Source organism: Pleurodeles waltl, chromosome 5, assembly GCF_031143425.1.
Source record: "Pleurodeles waltl isolate 20211129_DDA chromosome 5, aPleWal1.hap1.20221129, whole genome shotgun sequence".
NCBI classification, from domain to species: domain Eukaryota; kingdom Metazoa; phylum Chordata; class Amphibia; order Caudata; family Salamandridae; genus Pleurodeles; species Pleurodeles waltl.
The window spans coordinates 1,744,713,949-1,744,730,923 of NC_090444.1; the positions used below are offsets into that span (position 1 = coordinate 1,744,713,949).

The window sequence follows — 16,975 nt, forward strand, 5'->3', positions numbered from 1 at the left end:
CTCACCCCACTCTGCACCCATCCTCTCGCCCCTGATCCCCTTCACTCCCTTCCCTCCCTCATCCTTGCTTATCCTATTCACCCTTCATCCATCTACTCATCAATTTATTCTTGCATTCACCATACATATCCACCACTCACCCAAATCAATCTATCTATCTATCTATCTATCTATCTATCTATCTATCATCTATCTATCCATCCATCCATCCATCCATCCACACGTCTGTCTATCGATTTGTCTAGTGGCCCATCAATGTGTCTGTCTGTCTATCCAAAACATATCTAGCTGTTTGCCTGTTCATGCATCCCTCTCAGAGAGCGCCACACTGCCTCGCCCCCTGCTTCAGACACACTGTAGAGGTTGCAGATAGACAGGGCCGCCGGATTCGGTCCCTGCCCCCCTTTTCCAATTATAGATGGCTCATTACAGACAGGGGGTGCTGGGAAGGCAGGCATCTGCTGCTCACACGAGCGCACTCCCCTTCTAGTGAACAGGCGCCACCATGCTCTGGAAACTCGTGGAGAACGTCAAGTATGAGGACATCTACGAGGTGAGCGGGCCGTGGGGGCGGGGGCACTTCAAGCGAGGGGCACCCGGCACTTCACCGGACATGGCACCTAAGAACGGGCTGGTGAATGAAGGGCACTTCGAGCGAGGGGCAACTATCACTTCACCGGACAGGGGCAGAGAGATGCGGACAGAGAGGTTGGGGGACACTTTAAGCGAGGGGAACCCAGCACTTCACCGGACACGGGCAGAGAGATGCGGACAGAGATGGTGGGGGACACTTTAAGCGAGGGGCAGCTATAACTTCACCGGACAGGGGCAGAGAGATGCGGACAGAGAGGGTGGGGGGCACTTTAAGCGAGGGGCAGCTATCACTTCACCGGACAGGGGCAGAGAGATGCGGACAGAGAGGGTGGGGGCACTTTAAGCGAGGGGCATCCAGCATTTCACCGGACATGGGACCTCAGAACGGGCCGGTGAGGAAAGTGGGCACTTCAAGCGAGGGCAGCCGGCACTTCACAGGTCAGGGGCAGAGAGCAGCGGGCAGAGGGGGTGAAGCGGGCACGTCAACCCAGGGGCAGCCGCCACTTCACGGGACAGGGGCAGAGAGATACAACAAAGTGGGGCGAAGGGCTCTCCGCCCGAGTGGCACCCAGCAATTCACCGGACAAGGGCAAAGAGATGCGGACAGAGGGGACGAAGGGGCACTTCAACCGAGGGGCAGGAAGACTCGAACATAGGGAGGAAGAGTGGGCAGAGAAGACACTCTAAGAGGGAGGCAACCTGCAATTCACCGGGCAGGGACGGCATCCTGCATCCGTGCACCCGGGTGATGCCACACCAAGGACGCCCTGCCTTGGGTTCAAGCCCCCTCCCCCCCCCCCCCATAGAGGAGCGAAGAATATGTGTTTTTTAAAGTGCTTCATCGCCGGAAGTGCTGTAAACGAAGCTCAGCCGCCCCTCCAGGACCCTACATCTGATCGGGCGCTTCTCTCTACGCCTGGTGCTCACAGCAGCCAAGACAGCATGCGCTTAGAAGCTAATTATCGAACTTTGTGTCTTCATATGGAAGACATTGCAACTATAATTTGAAAAACTAGATGTTTCACTGCGAGGCTGTACGTGCGAAAAACAATTTATCTAACATATACTAGGATTTGTATTGTACGAGTGCGGAGGGGTATTCTACTCGCACAACTCGTCATTAAATCTACATTTCTTGTGCTGGTTATGAAGGGTATATATTGCGCATCCCTGATCTCCGTTGAACATTGACGTATTTGCATATTGTTACTTTAAGTTATTTTTCTGTTTGCCTTTGTCGAGATGTTTTGATTCATGAACTGTACATTTATTTGAGTTTTTGCGTCCATGGGGGAGTCGGTGTGTTGGGGTGGGAAAGGCGCGGCTCCCCTTGCTTCTAGAATGAGCCCTGACAGCTCTCAGCAGCAAAGAGTCCGGCAGTTATAGAAAGGCACAGACGCACAGAAAGGAAAGATTTCGTATCTGGGGGCATGTTTGGATGGGAGAAGGTAAAAGATTGGAGAATGGAGGGGAAAATTGGCTTCAGAAAAAAAGTTTGCAAAAAAGGAATTCAACGTGAAAATGAGGGCAATATAAGGGAACGAGTGGCAATGATAAAGAAAGTAAAACAAACAACGAAAGAAACAAACATGGCTAGCAAGAGAAAGTAGAGAGAAAATGTAATGTGTAAAAAAGCGGAAAGGTGGAAATAGAAGTTTGGTGGTAGAAAAAAATATATTTATCGAGCAGTGTTTTGCAAATATATAGGAGACGTGTTTGAGAACTTTTTTAATTGGAATTTTCTTGAGATAAATGAAAGCACATGGCCTCGTGGGAGGCTGACCTACGGAGGTCTTGTGCTGTCACTGTCCGTGAGAGTCAATGCGACGGGGGAGTTCTGCGGGTCTGTTGTGAGGGTCCCCGAGTGGGGATTCTGCGGGTCTGTTGTGAGGGTCTTGAATCTTCATTGTCAGTGAGGGTCAATTTGACAGTCTGGTGCGTGGGGTTTCTGCGGGTCTGTTGTGAGGGTCCCCGCCACTCTCTGGTGCGTGGGGTTTATGCGAGTTCGGTTGAGAGGGTTCTTCCTGTGCCTTCACTGTCACTGAGGGTCCCCTCGAGGGGTTTCTGCTGGTCCGTTGTGAGGATTCTGTGCCTTCACTGTCAGTGAGGGTCCCTTCGTGGGGTTTCTGCGGGTCTGCTGCGAGGGTCCTGTGCCTTAGGTATTAATGGGGGTCCATTTGACGGACTGGTGCGTGTAGTTTCTGCGGGTCTGTTGTGGGGCGTCCTGTGTCTTAGCTGTCAGTCAGGGTCCATGTGACGGACTGGTTCGTGGAATTTCTGGGGGTGTCGCGTGTCTCAGGTGGGATTCTATTGTGGGCTTCCTTTGCAGGTCTTTTGCGCTGAAAGGAACTTGGTCGGTGTTTTTGTTGTGGGGTGTATTTGGGGCGGTGGGGTTAGGATGTTTGTTGTGTGGGGTGTGTTTCGGGTGGCGTTCATGTTCCCCGAATCCCTGCAATGTTTTGTGTATGTGTGTGTGTGTGTGGGGGGGGGGGGTCTTTAGAGTGTTTGTTATGGGGTCTGTTTGGGGGGGTTCATGTTGCCGGAATCCCTGCATGTGTTGTGTGGGGGCGGGGGTATGGTGTTTGTTGTGGGGTCCTGAGTGTGTTTTCTCTCTCTTCCGAGGCCTGGTAGTCCCTTTGCGGGGTCTGACAGTGTTCTATGGGGGTCTGCACGGGGGCTGCAGCTGGAGTGTCCGGCTGAACGCCGCTTCCCCGGCTGGGGGGCCCCCAATGAAAGGCCCGTCAGGGCTATTTGCGTCGCACACTGACATATGCGCGATTAGTTCCGGGCGGAAAGCTGCGGCGCCCCTTCCTCCCCCCGACATCCCCACCTGCACCCCTTCAGTACTTTCCCCCCTCTCTGGCCGGGCAGAGGGGCTACCTACGAAGGCCCCGAGACTCGCTTCTAGTTCCCAAATACCCGCCGTGACCAACTCAAGTCTCACAGAAAGCTTGCACGTCGGACACAAGTGCCCTGCTTATGCATGCGCACCCCAACATGTGAGCACACTTAACAGAAAGCGAGGGGGCATTGTGTTCCAAAAGGGGGAGATGGTAAAAACAGTCTGGGAAATGCAAACGCTGTTGTTTTATAGACGGAGTGGAAACAATGCTGGCAAGTACACCGGGGAAATAAATGTGTTGGCTGGGGGAGCCGGGGACCCCTTGGTGGCTAGTGGAATGGGGAAAACGGGTTGGCCTTTTCCAGGAACTGAAATACATGTCGGCTGGCTTAAAGAGTGAGTGGCGCCGCTGATGCTGGGGCAGGCAGGGGCACCGTTCACTAGTGCGAGGACGAAAAAAACGCATTGGTAGAAGGAGCTGAAATAAAGTGACAGAAAGTCCGAGGGGAGAAAAGGCTGGTTCTGGTTGCAGGATGAAGGGAAAGGCGTGTTTCTGAGTGGCATCGGGAAAGCATTGTTCACTAGTGGAAGCAGAAATCAGGCGCCCGTGCTAATAGAAACGTGTTTTCTAATAACATGAGGTAAACATAGTAATAAGCAAATGAAGGGAACATCAAGCAGACCCAGCCAGTAGAATGTAAAAAGCATTAACAGCTACCGTATTCGGGTTACGCTTTTGTCTCGTAGACATTCAAAAATGTTCTTTATTTAAAGGCGTTCCTACTTGATTTAACAAATAAAAAAATAACAATGAACGGTCTGTCTGCCAAGTACGGCAAAGTGGGAGACTTGAGGGGCGAAAGCTCCGATCTGTGAGTACGAAGCGGGCACAAACCTTCCTGTCACCCAGAGATCTCCGAGCGCTAAGGCCATTTACTAGATAAAAGAGAAATCCGCCTCTCGGAAGTGCCACATTCTCGGCAGCGGTCCTTCGAAGCGCTGTACTCCTGCTCCTGACCAGGCCGGGGGAAGCGCCTCTGGAGCGGCTCCTACGGGGCGAGGGCTCCGCTCCTTCCCTGGCCGAGGGCAGGGCCCAGGGTTTAATTTTAACAGGAGCCGTCGGGCCAGTTCAGCTGGTTCCGGAAACCTCTGGCTAAGAGCCCCTTGCTGTGCCCCCGGCCATCCCGGGACTTGCAATCACCAAGGGAGCCCGGGGCGAACCAGGGCAGCCAGCCCTTCGGTCCCCTTCACCTCCCTCCTGTTACACGTCTATAAACACCGGCGCTCTTCCGTCTTTGTGCAAGATCACACCGCGCCGGCCCGCTGTCGGTGCAGCCGAGAGTCACCGATAGCAATCTGCGGCCACGGACCGGAGAACGAGGCAAAACAAACTCCTCGTTGGACGGGGACGTTCATCGAGAGGCCTAATTGCTACAGTAAACAGGAAGGTTACAATGATCTCAGCCCCGGATTTATTTTTCTTAGTAGCGATATCTGCAGTTCTGTTTTAGGACGTTCACTACCTAAATAAAAAAAGAAGCGAGTTTACGGTTAATTTGAACGCGGCGCTTCCCACTGGAAATAAAAAAAAAGAGTCCAAACATTAAATAGAAACAGAAATGCGTTTGCGTTTTATTGAACACGGCGCTTCCCACTGGAAATAACATTTTAAGAAAGAAATGGGGCAGTTTGTCTCTGTGCGTGTGTAAAGACTGTGCGTGTACTCACACTCACGCACGGGTGAGTCTCTGCCTCTCTGTCTCCCTCTCTATATCTGGCCTCTCTCCTCCCCCTTTGGCCCAATCTTTTTGTCCACATTTTTGTTCTTCTGTCGCCCTCTCTCGTTGTCTCGCACTCTCTACCTTTGGGACACTCAGTCTTTTCTCTGCCTTGTCTCTCCATTTTCTCCAAGGCCCCTGTCTCCCCCTAACAGTGTGTCTCCCTCTCTCCTATTCATTTGTATCTCCCATCCATTCCAGCTTCTCGCTGCTTCTCTCTCACTCTCTCCGTCTCACTCCCTCCAAACCTTGTCTCTTTCTCACCTTTAGCTTCATGCACCCTCTCCCTGCGCCCCCCCCCAAGAGCCCACCCTTAGGCCCCTCTTTTTATCAGCCTTTTATTCTCTCCCTGTGGCCCCCTCTCCCAGTCACTCTCTTTCCTCCAATCCCTTTCCTCTTGTAACTTTTAGTTTCTCTTTCGCTCTCTCCCCCCACCCCTGAGTGTTTCAACACCCCCGGCCCCAGTCCCCCTTCCCCTCTCTTCTCCCCCCCCCCCACCCCCGCCCCTTGCCTCCCAGAGCCCTTCTCCGGCCCCCTCTCTCCCTCTCCTCCACTCCCGTCCCTCCCCCTCTCACCCACCCCCTGCTAAACTCCTTCACCTCCAGCCTGCCCCCCTCGCCTGATTGCACCTCGTCAGGCTGCGCGCGCGCGTCAGCGCCAGTGGTCGGGGCGCTATGGAGCGGGCTGCAGGCTTCACGCCCCACTTCCCGCATGCAGCCTCCTCGGGAGCCCCGCGATATTAATAGTCATGAGCTCCACTTCTCGCCTCTCGGTGTAGACGCCAGAGCGAGGGGTGCCCGCCAGTCGCAGCCTAGCCCTGGGTCGGACAGCACCGCCGCAGCCACGGGGGCGCGCACCCCCTCTTCCGGGGACACTTTTTGATGGATAGCGCTGGGAAGACCTTAAGCGGCGCCCCGCGCACACAACCTTGATTTTTTTTTCCTTTTGTCGAGAGTTGTTTTCTTTTTTTTTTTGTTATTTCATTGCAACCAGCACCGTCGCTGTGTTTTTTACCTCTGCCCAGATGTTAGTCCACACCTACTCCGCGATGGTGAGTGCTAGCGCTCTGCATTTTCCCACCTTCCTCATGATCGCCTTTGGCTTTGTAATTTAGGTCAGTAATTGCAGACTTGCCTCAGCAGCTGCTTCTGTCCTCGGGCACCTCTGCATTTTATTAAGGGTTGGAGATGGTTGGCAGCCTGGGGATAAGAAGACAACAACAAAAAAATCAAAGTATTTATGGCATAGCTTTTGGCGATTTGGGCAACAATTTCAATTTAAGGAAAAAAAATGTTTTTTTTTAACTTTGTTTATGTACCTGGGCAACGCTCCTCTTGTTTTCATTGGAGTTTTTTTTTTTCTCTAGAGTGATGAAGGCTGCTTTTTTATTTTTCTAGCTACATTTGGAGAAATCACCGCTTTGCCATTTATTAGTTTTGTTGTTTCAGCTGTTTGTTTCTGGAGGATTGTTTCGAGTTTCTTCTAATAAAACGCGCCTCTGCAAACGAACAGAGGGGGAGAGATATTAATCTAACACCAGCTCTGTTTCTATTTTCCTCAAACAACATTAACTTTCAGCTTTCAGTCTCTTGTCCCTTCGCCCTGTGGCCTAAGAACCTGTGTTCTCCCACTTTTAAACACTTTTCTTTTCCCAGTCCTGTTTAGTTTGAGAGGCCTATTCGACTGGTGCGTTAGTTGTTTTTTTGTTTATTTTCAGTTTGTTTTTATTTAGCATTTTGAAGAAATGTGCTTGTGACACTGAAAATAGAGGGAAATAGATGTTTATGTTCTGTGCCGCCAAGTATTGGAAATATTGTGTGTGCGGGGGCTCTGTGTGCGCGGGGCGCTTGCACATGTGTGTGTGAGAGACACGAATCGTCTTTTCTGCATTTGACTGACACTTTCTCTCGCCCTCTTGCCTCCCTCCAGGACCGGCACGACGGCGTGCCCAGCCACAGCTCCCGCCTGTCCCAACTGGGCGGCGTGTCCCAGGGACCCTACTCCAGCGCCCCTCCGCTCTCCCACACGCCCTCCTCGGACTTCCAGCCGCCCTACTTCCCGCCCCCCTACCAGCCTCTGCCGTACCACCAGAGCCAGGACCCGTACTCGCACGTCAGCGACCCGTACTCCCTGAACCCGCTGCACCAGCCCCAGCAGCACCCCTGGGGGCAGCGCCAGCGGCAGGAGGTGGGCTCCGAGGCCGGCTCCCTGCTGCCCCAGCCCCGGGCCTCGCTGCCCCAGCTCCCCGGACTGGACCCCCGGCGCGACTACCACTCGGTGCGGAGGCCGGACGTGCTGCTGCACTCGGCCCACCACGGCCTGGACTCCGGCATGGGGGACAGCTTGTCTCTGCATGGCATCGGGCACCCCATGGACGACGTGCAGGTAAGGCGCGCGTCCAGGGAGCGCTTCGAGGCCGAGGGTGGAGAACCACCAGGGAAGTGCATTTACTGAAAGAGTCAACATTTATTGAAATGGCTGCCTAGTCAAGGGTAACAAAGGGGCATCTAGTCGATAGAAACAACGGCTTTAAATGGAACATCAATTGTAAGTGTGTAATAAAAAGGCAGCATTGATTAAGAAGAAAAGCGAATTTAAAGGGGCGACTCGCATTCAACAGAACGGAACAATATGTGAACATACAGACTCAGCATCTCTTGTCCCACGTCACTGACAGCCGTAAAGACGGGTTTCATGACGCCTGGCGGGGTCAGGGATCTATTGTGACACATTTCACTAGAAGCTCCTAGAAGATTTTCCCAGTCAGGGGAACGTGCGCAGGATTCACGTCAGAACGCCACCACCTCACTGACATTACCAAGTGTCAAAGTCCGCTTTCGATCCACGGGTGGCCTCCCCCGCCCAGGAATCGCCCCACCCCTCCCAGGGAACATACACGGTAGCCGAGCATCCCTGCCACGCTGTGCATTCAGTCCGTGCTCAGCCTTTTATCCGGAGGAAATGGGATAATTGGCCGCCCTTCCAAAGCAATCTAGGGGAAGAGGTAAATCTGTCCGGACTGTTGCAGGCCGGAGGGAGGGAGGACTCACATTTAGGGTTAATGCCCCGACCATATTTGTCCAGACGTGACCCCGTAGCGCCAGGACCTCTGCCTTGTGGCCCCTGCCCTGCGGCCCGAGGTCTGTGACAGTGATCGCTGTTGATTTGCCGCGAGTTTCTCACGGAAAGTCCTGTTGCAACAAGGGGTACAGTGGGGCATTTTTGCCTGTCTTGGAAATTCCAGTTGGCCATTTACAAATGGTTGCCTCTGGAGTCAGTGCCTGGGGTGTGAGGATCTGGGCAGAGACCGGGGCGTTCTGGAGACAGTTAGGCCCATATTTATACTTTTTTAGCGCCACATTTGCGCCGCTTTTTGACGCAAATGCGGCGCTAAAAAAGTATAAATATGGGCCTTTCGAGTTTCATTTTACGATTGGTTAATGATGTAAACGGTTGGTTTTGGCTTCAGAATTAATTTTCATTTAAGGACTAGAGCCGCCTTCGCATATTTCCAGCTGATTGTAACCGCCCTCGTTTCCAAAAGTCCACATCACGCAAATGCGCAGATTACTTAGGACCCCCTTGTAACTGGTCAGCTGGAGTTCCCACCTGGGGAATAGAGATGGTTTGGAAAGCAAGTACAGAATTGTGTGTGTTTGGGGGGGTGGGGGGTGGGCGTGGGGGGCTACAGCCCACATCTCTGGCTTTAAAATGCCAAACACAACCGTGCCAGAGGGAGATGGCTTTAAAGCAGTCACACTCAGTGTGTGACTGAAGTCTGACACTGGGCCGTAGAGTGTGTCCCACAGGGTCTCACCACGCAGGACTTTACAGGGACAGCCTCACCGTCTCACTCTGTGTAACCACCCCCAACCACCTCAGGGAAGTACCACCGTCTCACTCTGTGTAACCACCTCCAACCACCTCAGGGCAGTACCACCGTCTCACTCTGTGTAACTACCCCCAACCACCTCAGGGCAGTACCACTGTCTCACTCTGTGTAACCACCTCAGGGCAGTACCACTGTCTCACTCTGTGTAACCACCCCCAACCACCTCAGGGCAGTACCACCGTCTCACTCTGTGTAACCACCTCCAACCACCTCAGGGCAGTACCACCGTCTCACTCTGTGTAACCACCCCCAACCACCTCAGGGCAGTACCACCGTCTCACTCTGTGTAACCACCCCCAACCACCTCAGGGCAGTACCACCGTCTCACTCTGTGTAACCACCTCCAACCACCTCAGGGCAGTACCACTGTCTCACTCTGTGTAACCACCTCCAACCACCTCAGGGCAGTACCACTGTCTCACTCTGTGTAACCACCTCAGGGCTGCCTCACTCTGTGTAACCACCTCAGGACAGTACCACTGTCTCACTCTGTGTAACCACCTCAGGGCAGTACCACTGTCTCACTCTGTGTAACCACCCCCAACCACCTCAGGGCAGTACCACCGTCTCACTCTGTGTAACCACCTCCAACCACCTCAGGGCAGTACCACTGTCTCACTCTGTGTAACCACCTCCAACCACCTCAGGGCAGTACCACTGTCTCACTCTGTGTAACCACCTCAGGACTGCCTCACTCTGTGTAACCACCTCAGGACAGTACCACTGTCTCACTCTGTGTAACCACCTCAGGACAGTACCACTGTCTCACTCTGTGTAACCACCTCAGGGCAATCCATTGTCTCACTCTGTAGAACCACCCCAGGGCTGCCTCGCTCTGTGTAACCACCTCAGGGCAGTCCAGTGTCTCACCCCCTTTAAACACCTCATGCTGCTTCACTCTGTGTAACCACCTCAGGGCATTACCACTGTCTCACTCTGTGTCACACCTCAGGGCAGTTCATTGTCTCTCTCTGTGGAACCACCTCAGGGATGCCTCACTTTGTGTAACCACCTCAGGACAGTTCATTGTCTCTCTCTCTGTGTAACCACCTAAGGGCAGTATCACTGTCTCACTCCGTGTAACACCTCAGGGCAGTTCATTGTCTCTCTCTGTGGAACCACCTCAGGGCAATACCACTGTCTCACTCCGTGTAACACCTCAGGGGAGTTCGTTGTCTCTCTCTGTGGAAGCACCTCAGGGCAGTAGCACTGTCTCACTCCGTGTAACACCTCAGGGCAGTTCATTGTCTCTTTCTGTGTAACCACCTCAGGGCAGTACCACTGTCTCACTCCGTGTAACACCTCAGGGCAGTTCATTGTCTCTCTCTGTGGAACCACCTCAGGGCAATACCACTGTCTCACTCCGTGTAACACCTCAGGGGAGTTCGTTGTCTCTCTCTGTGGAAGCACCTCAGGGCAGTATCACTGTCTCACTCCGTGTAACACCTCAGGGCAGTTCATTGTCTCTTTCTGTGTAACCACCTCAGGGCAGTACCACTGTCTCACTCCGTGTAACACCTCAGGGCAGTTCATTGTCTCACTCCGTGCAACACCTCAGGGCAGTTCATTGTCTCTCGCCGTATAACACCTCAGGGCAGTAGCACTCAGTGAGACCCAAGCCGAGACACTCATAAATAAACGGGTGTTGTCCCCCAGGACTGTAAACAGGCCTCGCCCCATCAAAGGGAGCTCCTTGGGCGTGAAATCGCCTAACCTGGGGGGACGTCCCCCCTGTCAGCTGCACCCCCCGCACTCGCTCAGCACAAGGGATTACCGAAGACAATCGAAACTGTTCTCGCCCGTGACAACACTACAGCAGTAATTTAGCGTTTTATCCAAATTAAGCGGTCACAGTACGCCGGCTCTGAGAGTTAAGCGCTCGCTGCTGACATTTGCCTAATCTTCAAATTGAGTTCAAATTCCTGTGGTTGATACTCTGAGCATATCTACCTTAGGCAACAGTAACACATTATTTTCCTGCGGGCACTGACAACGTGCACCCCAAACACCGCGCTCACTGTCTGATATGTTTCCCTGTAGAAAATAATAATAACAATAATAATAATCCTAGGAGTAGTAGAAATAATAATAATAATAACATTAATAGCAATAATAATAACATTAATAGAAATAATAATAATAACACTAATACTACTGGTAGTAATAATAATAATAATAATAATATAATATAATATAATATAATATAATATAATATAATAATAATAATACCTGTAGTGATAGTAATAATAATACTAGCAGTAATAATAATAATAACAATAAAAGGATTAATAATAGTACCAATAATAATAATAAAAATAACACTACCAATACTACTACGACTAATAATAATAATACCAATACTAAGACCAATAATTCTGCCGATAATAATAATAACAGTATAATAATAATAATCTTAATATTATTATTGTTTTTATTGTATTACTATTATTACCGCTGTTATCGTTATTGTTATACATATTATTATTATTACTATTGTTGTTATTAATAGTATTGTAATTGTTGTTATTATCATTACTGTTACAGCCATTACACTGAACATATGTGTCACATAACACGGTGGCTAAGGAAACTGGACGCCCCCCTGCAAAGAACATGGGGGGCGGGGGCTCCGGAGTCACTCGGGACAGGTGTTATGCTAAGGGGACCCCTGGAGCTCGGGGGAGGGGGTGGCTAACAGCGAGGACTGCGGGTGACTTTGTTACGCCAGTGAAATAGCAAAAATGTTACCATACTCGTCACAATCATATTTGTGGGTATTACTTCCGTAACTCTGAATGCCACCACCAGCTGCTAGTGTCTCAGGGTGGGAAGCCGTAGCAGTCGCTCTGAGCATCATGAAATATTTGTGTTTGCACTGGCAGCAGTTTCAGTTTATATTAATATTAGCACTATCATCACGTGATAGAATTACGACTATTATTCTGTCACCTTTACGCGGGGTGTGCATGTGGTACCCGCGGACAGCTGCGCGGGATAACTGAAAACACTGAGCTTCGCTGGGTTAAAATGGCACCCACAGAATGCCCAGGAGAGGCCTTTGCTCCCACTTTGTGGCAGGAGGCGGTGTATTTGATGTTAAACAGACCTCGGCCCGAACTCTCAGATTGTTTCCTGTGAACCTACACGTTCTCTACTTTTACCACAGCTGTTGGAAGCGCTGCTTCCGGGCGCTTTACAGTTCCCCGAGGTGCACTTAATCTCCGCGTACTTTTCACGCGAGACAACTATGCCTCGTTTATCATCACCTGTAAATATTACATTTATATAGACCGCTTACTGCCAGTGACGAGGCCTAGAGATATCCGAGGGTATTTAGAAAAAAAACGATAAACTGTAAGGAGCCATTAATTAAAAAAAAAAAAACAATTCGACAACTGGGTACGAAAATGGTGCTCACAATACCCCGAGGGATCTCTGCTCCGCTGGTGTGTTATTTAAAAATCACAGGGTTCGCCTTCGTGGACTCCAGGAGTTTGCAAATGAAACTCGCACGAGTGTGTCCGTTGTGGGCTTCCGTACTTTGTACAGAAATGGTGTACTGTGCCCTGTACGTCCTCTGAACACCTGTGGGCCCCGCTAAAGCGTGCAAGAATTGCCAAATGTGAGAATGTATCATTTTAGCATGTACCTCGTTATGCGGCCAATAAAAATATCGAAACACATTTATAAACTGAGCAAATGCCCTCTCTAGAAATACACTTACTAAACCTTTTGTTTGAGGTTGAATCGAGCAGTAGAACTAGGAAAACAGTCGTTTTAAACTATTGCAAACAGAGTAAAAGTTTAAAGGAGCGAAATTGAGTACTGAATCAGAGTCACTTGAAATAAAAAAAAACAAGAAGCACTTGATAGATATTTAAATTCCGCATTTAAGGAGACTTAATCTCACCGCAGTTAACATTAAAAAGTGATTATCAATTTTAGATGGTGCAAGACACGATAGTACACATCGGTACGTAAAATATAAATGCACAGGCTTGTAAAACGGACCACCCATTTACGCCTACCTTAGACTGTGGACGTGTGCTCACTGGGCTGTCAAATTAGTAAACAATGCGTCTCCCCCATTTAGAAACGTGTACTTATGTGTAGGCCTAGTTTTAAAGGTTTATAGTTGAACGGTAGACGGCTGTTCGGTGCACTGAGGGGGCTTCTAAATGCATTAAACTGCTCAGGTGATCTTACAGAGCATTGGAACCCTGGCCACAAGTGAGAGGCCTGCCCGCCTCCTGTTGGCCAGGTATGGTAAGGGCAGGTGGGAACAGTACCGCTGGGAGAGGCGTGGTGTCACGCAGTTTACGTGCAAACCTCCCCCATGGGGTGATTGGTCTAACCATATCAGTGTTTGTAAATAGCTCTGGGGCAAACCTCTGGCTGCGCCCTGGTTTCATCAATTCATGCATTTACACAGGAACTTGACACCAAATAAATATATATATATATATATATATATATATAAATATATATATATATATATATATATATATATATATATATATATATATATATATATATATGTATAACATTTCTGTATGTGTGTATATATAGAAATGTCAGTTTGTATAACTATACTATGTATTTGGTGGGAAATAATGCTTGGTACGACGCGCCAAAATATGGACGCGTTGGATATATTGAAAAATTAGTAACGACTGAAAAAATATAAACGCACGCACACACAAAACACATATGCAGTTGTTCCCCGTGTAACGTTTATTTAATTATTTACTCGAGCTGCATAGTGCTGCGATGTCTCTAAATCCATTTCGCAGGACCATTTATTTTGGTATATGGTAAAAATAAATTACATATTGGTCTCGCCTCATTTTCATGCATGGTTTGTACCATTCTGTTTCATCATGTGCTCGGGGTATAAATACTCAGAACTTGAGCACAACAGATTAAACGCGGCCACTCTCTTTACATAGGCCCGTGAGCAGGGAACGAGTTTTTTCTTGTGTGTATTGATTGTAACATACAATATATGTGGTGATAAATAACGATTAATCAGGTTAAATTGTGGTGACGTGGAATTTGATGTTTGCACTATTGCAATAAATTTGTGAATGTGCGGCTACTAGTGAAAACCTCTGAATGCCGCGTTCATTAGTTCTCGTTTATTTCCCCCGACAGCGTGTGGTGGAGAGAGAGAGAGAGAGAGAGGGTGGGGGAGGGAAGAAGAAGGAGAGAGAGAGAGAGAGAGAGAGAGAGAGAGAGAGAGAGAGAGAGAGAGAGAGAGAGAGAGAGAGAGAGAGAGAGAGAGAGAGAGAGAGAGAGAGAGAGAGAGAGAGAGAGAGAGAGAGAGAGAGAGAGAGAGAGAGAAGAACAGTGATAGAAAAGCACAGAGAGAGAGAGAGAAGCACAGAGAGAGAGAGAAGCACAGAGAGAGAGAGAGAGAGAGAGAGAGAGAGAGAGAGAGAGAGAAGAACAGTGATAGAAAAGCACAGAGAGAGAGAGAAGCACAGAGAGAGAGAGAGAGAGAGAGAGAGAGGCACGGTGAGAGAGAGGCACAGAAAGAGAGAGAGGGAGAGAGAGAAGCACAGAAAGAGAGAGAGGGGAGAGAGAGAAGCACAGAAAGAGAGAGAGAGATGGAAAGAGAGTGCGTGGTGTGCACATATTAATTGCATTAGTACAAGACGAATCATGAAACTACTTTCAGTGTCCCTCCGCCGTGCACTTAGTGACGGTGACTTCCTGGCTGGCACTAGGAGCCTTACGCTAGATATTTTGGGCGACCCCCGGAGCCCTGACTTCTCCCACTCCAGACCCCCGGGCTGTAGCCAGCTCTGGCTCCTGAAGACACCCCGATACCCCCGTCTGTCATTAGTACCTGCTGAAGTCTAGTAATTGAAAGTGTGAGTTGTTCCCTCGCCCCTGCAGCCGCAATCCTAATTAAATGTTTATGACGCTCTCTGTGACTATTAAGCGCTAACACGCTGCGTGGATGTCCTTCGCGAGGACCCAGCAGGCGGCGGTAATTAGAAAGGAAATCAGGACCCCCCTCTCCTCATTAACTGCAACAACTAAACCAGGCTGCCGCTGGAGCGTGGGCTGCGTCACCGACCTACCTACCTACCTACCCACCCCGGCCAAAGGAGGGAGGTATGCTGCGTCACCGACCTACCTACCTACCCACCCCGGACAAAGGAGGGAGGTGGGCTGCGTTACAGACCTACCTACCTCCCCACCCTGGCCAAAGGAGGGGAGCGTGAGCAGAGTCGCCTACCTACCTACCCACCCCGGCCAGAGGAGGGGGCGTGGGCTGCGTCACCGACCTACCTTACCTACCCACTCCGGACAAAGGAGGGTGGTGGGCTGCGTTACAGAGCTGCCTACCTACCCACCCCCCTCCAGTCAGAGGATGGGAGCGTGGGCTGCGTCACCGACCTACCGACCCACCCCAACCAGAGGAGGGAGCGTGGGCAGCGTCACCGAGCTACCTACCTACCCACCTCGGACAGAAGAGGGAAGGGAGCGTGGGCTGCGTCACCGACCTACCTACCTACCTACCCACCCCGGCCAAAGGAGGGAGGTAGGCTGCGTCACCGACCTACCTACCCACCCCGGACAAAGGAGGGAGGTGGGCTGCGTTACAGACCTACCTACCTACCCACCCTGGCCAAAGGAGGGAGCGTGAGCAGAGTCGCCTACCTACCTACCCACCCCGGCCAGAGGAGGGGGCGTGGGCTGCGTCACCGACCTACCTTACCTACCCACTCCGGACAAAGGAGGGTGGTGGGCTGCGTTACAGAGCTGCCTACCCACCCACCCCCCTCCAGTCAGAGGATGGGAGCGTGGGCTGCGTCACCGACCTACCGACCCACCCCAACCAGAGGAGGGAGCGTGGGCAGCGTCACCGAGCTACCTACCTACCCACCTCGGACAGAAGAGGGAAGGGAGCGTGGGCTGCGTTACCGACCTACCTACCAACCCACCCCGACCAAAAGAGGGAGCGTGGGCTGCGTCACTGACCTACCTTCCCACCCCGGCCGGAACAGGGATGGGGGGTAGGGAACATGGGTTCCATCACCTACCTACTACCCACCCCAGCCAGAGGAGGGAGGTGGGGGGCAGGCCACGTAGTGTGGGTTCCGTCACATACCTACCGCAGCCAGAGGAGGTTGGCGGGGGTTAGGGAGCGTGGGCCCACCACCAACCCAGAAGATGGAGAGAAGGAAGGGGGTACATACAGGTGAGAGGGGGGCAGATGAGAACCGGGGTGAAGTGTAAGGGCAGGGGTTAGGTTCAAGGCGGGCTGTGGGGTGGAGCAGTAGTACTTGTAGTACTAGTACTTGTAGTAGCAGTAGTAGTACTTGTAGCAGTAGCAGTAGCAGCAGTAGTACTTGTAGTACTAGTACTTGTAGTAGCAGTAGTAGTACTTGTAGTAGTGCTTGTAGTAGTAGTACTTGTAGTAGCAACAGCAGTAGTACTTGTAGTAGCAGTAGCTGTACCAGCAGTAGTACTTGTAGTACTAATGGTAGTAGTAGTACTTGTAGTGGTACCAGCAGCAGCAGTTGTACTTATAGTAGTGGTGGTGGGAGTAGCAGCCGCAGTAGTAGTACTTGTAGTAGTAGCAGTATCAGCAGTAGTAATGGTAGTAGTAGTAGTTGTATTGGTACCAGCAGTAGTAGTAGTACTTATTGTAGTGGTGGCTGAAGTAGCAGCCACATAAGTAGTACTTGTAGTGGTTCCAGCAGCAGGAGTAGTACTAGTAGTGGTGGCAGTAGTAGAAGCCGCAGTAGTAGTACTTGTAGTAGTAGTAGTTGTAGCAATACCAGCAGTAGTACCTGTAGCAGTAATAGTAGTAGTAGTAGTGGTACCAGCAGCAGTATTAGTACTTGTAATAGT

General features: G+C 50.8%; 1 protein-coding gene across 4 annotated transcripts in view; it reads left to right on the forward strand.

Moving 5' to 3' along the window:
- Nucleotides 1-355: 355 nt before the first annotated feature.
- The window catches only part of TFAP2B (transcription factor AP-2 beta), a 92,121-nt gene continuing 75,501 nt past the window's right edge, over nucleotides 356-16,975 (forward strand). Inside the window, exons 1-2 of one of the 4 annotated variants that reach the window (XM_069236134.1) lie at nucleotides 356-553; nucleotides 7,144-7,599. In XM_069236134.1, coding sequence (XP_069092235.1) covers nucleotides 506-553; nucleotides 7,144-7,599 — 504 coding nt within the window. In that variant the 5' untranslated portion in view covers nucleotides 356-505. Of the gene's footprint in view, nucleotides 554-5,820; nucleotides 6,266-7,143; nucleotides 7,600-16,975 lie in introns of those variants that run through there. The other 3 variants (XM_069236137.1, XM_069236136.1, XM_069236138.1) reach the window with 3 other exon arrangements.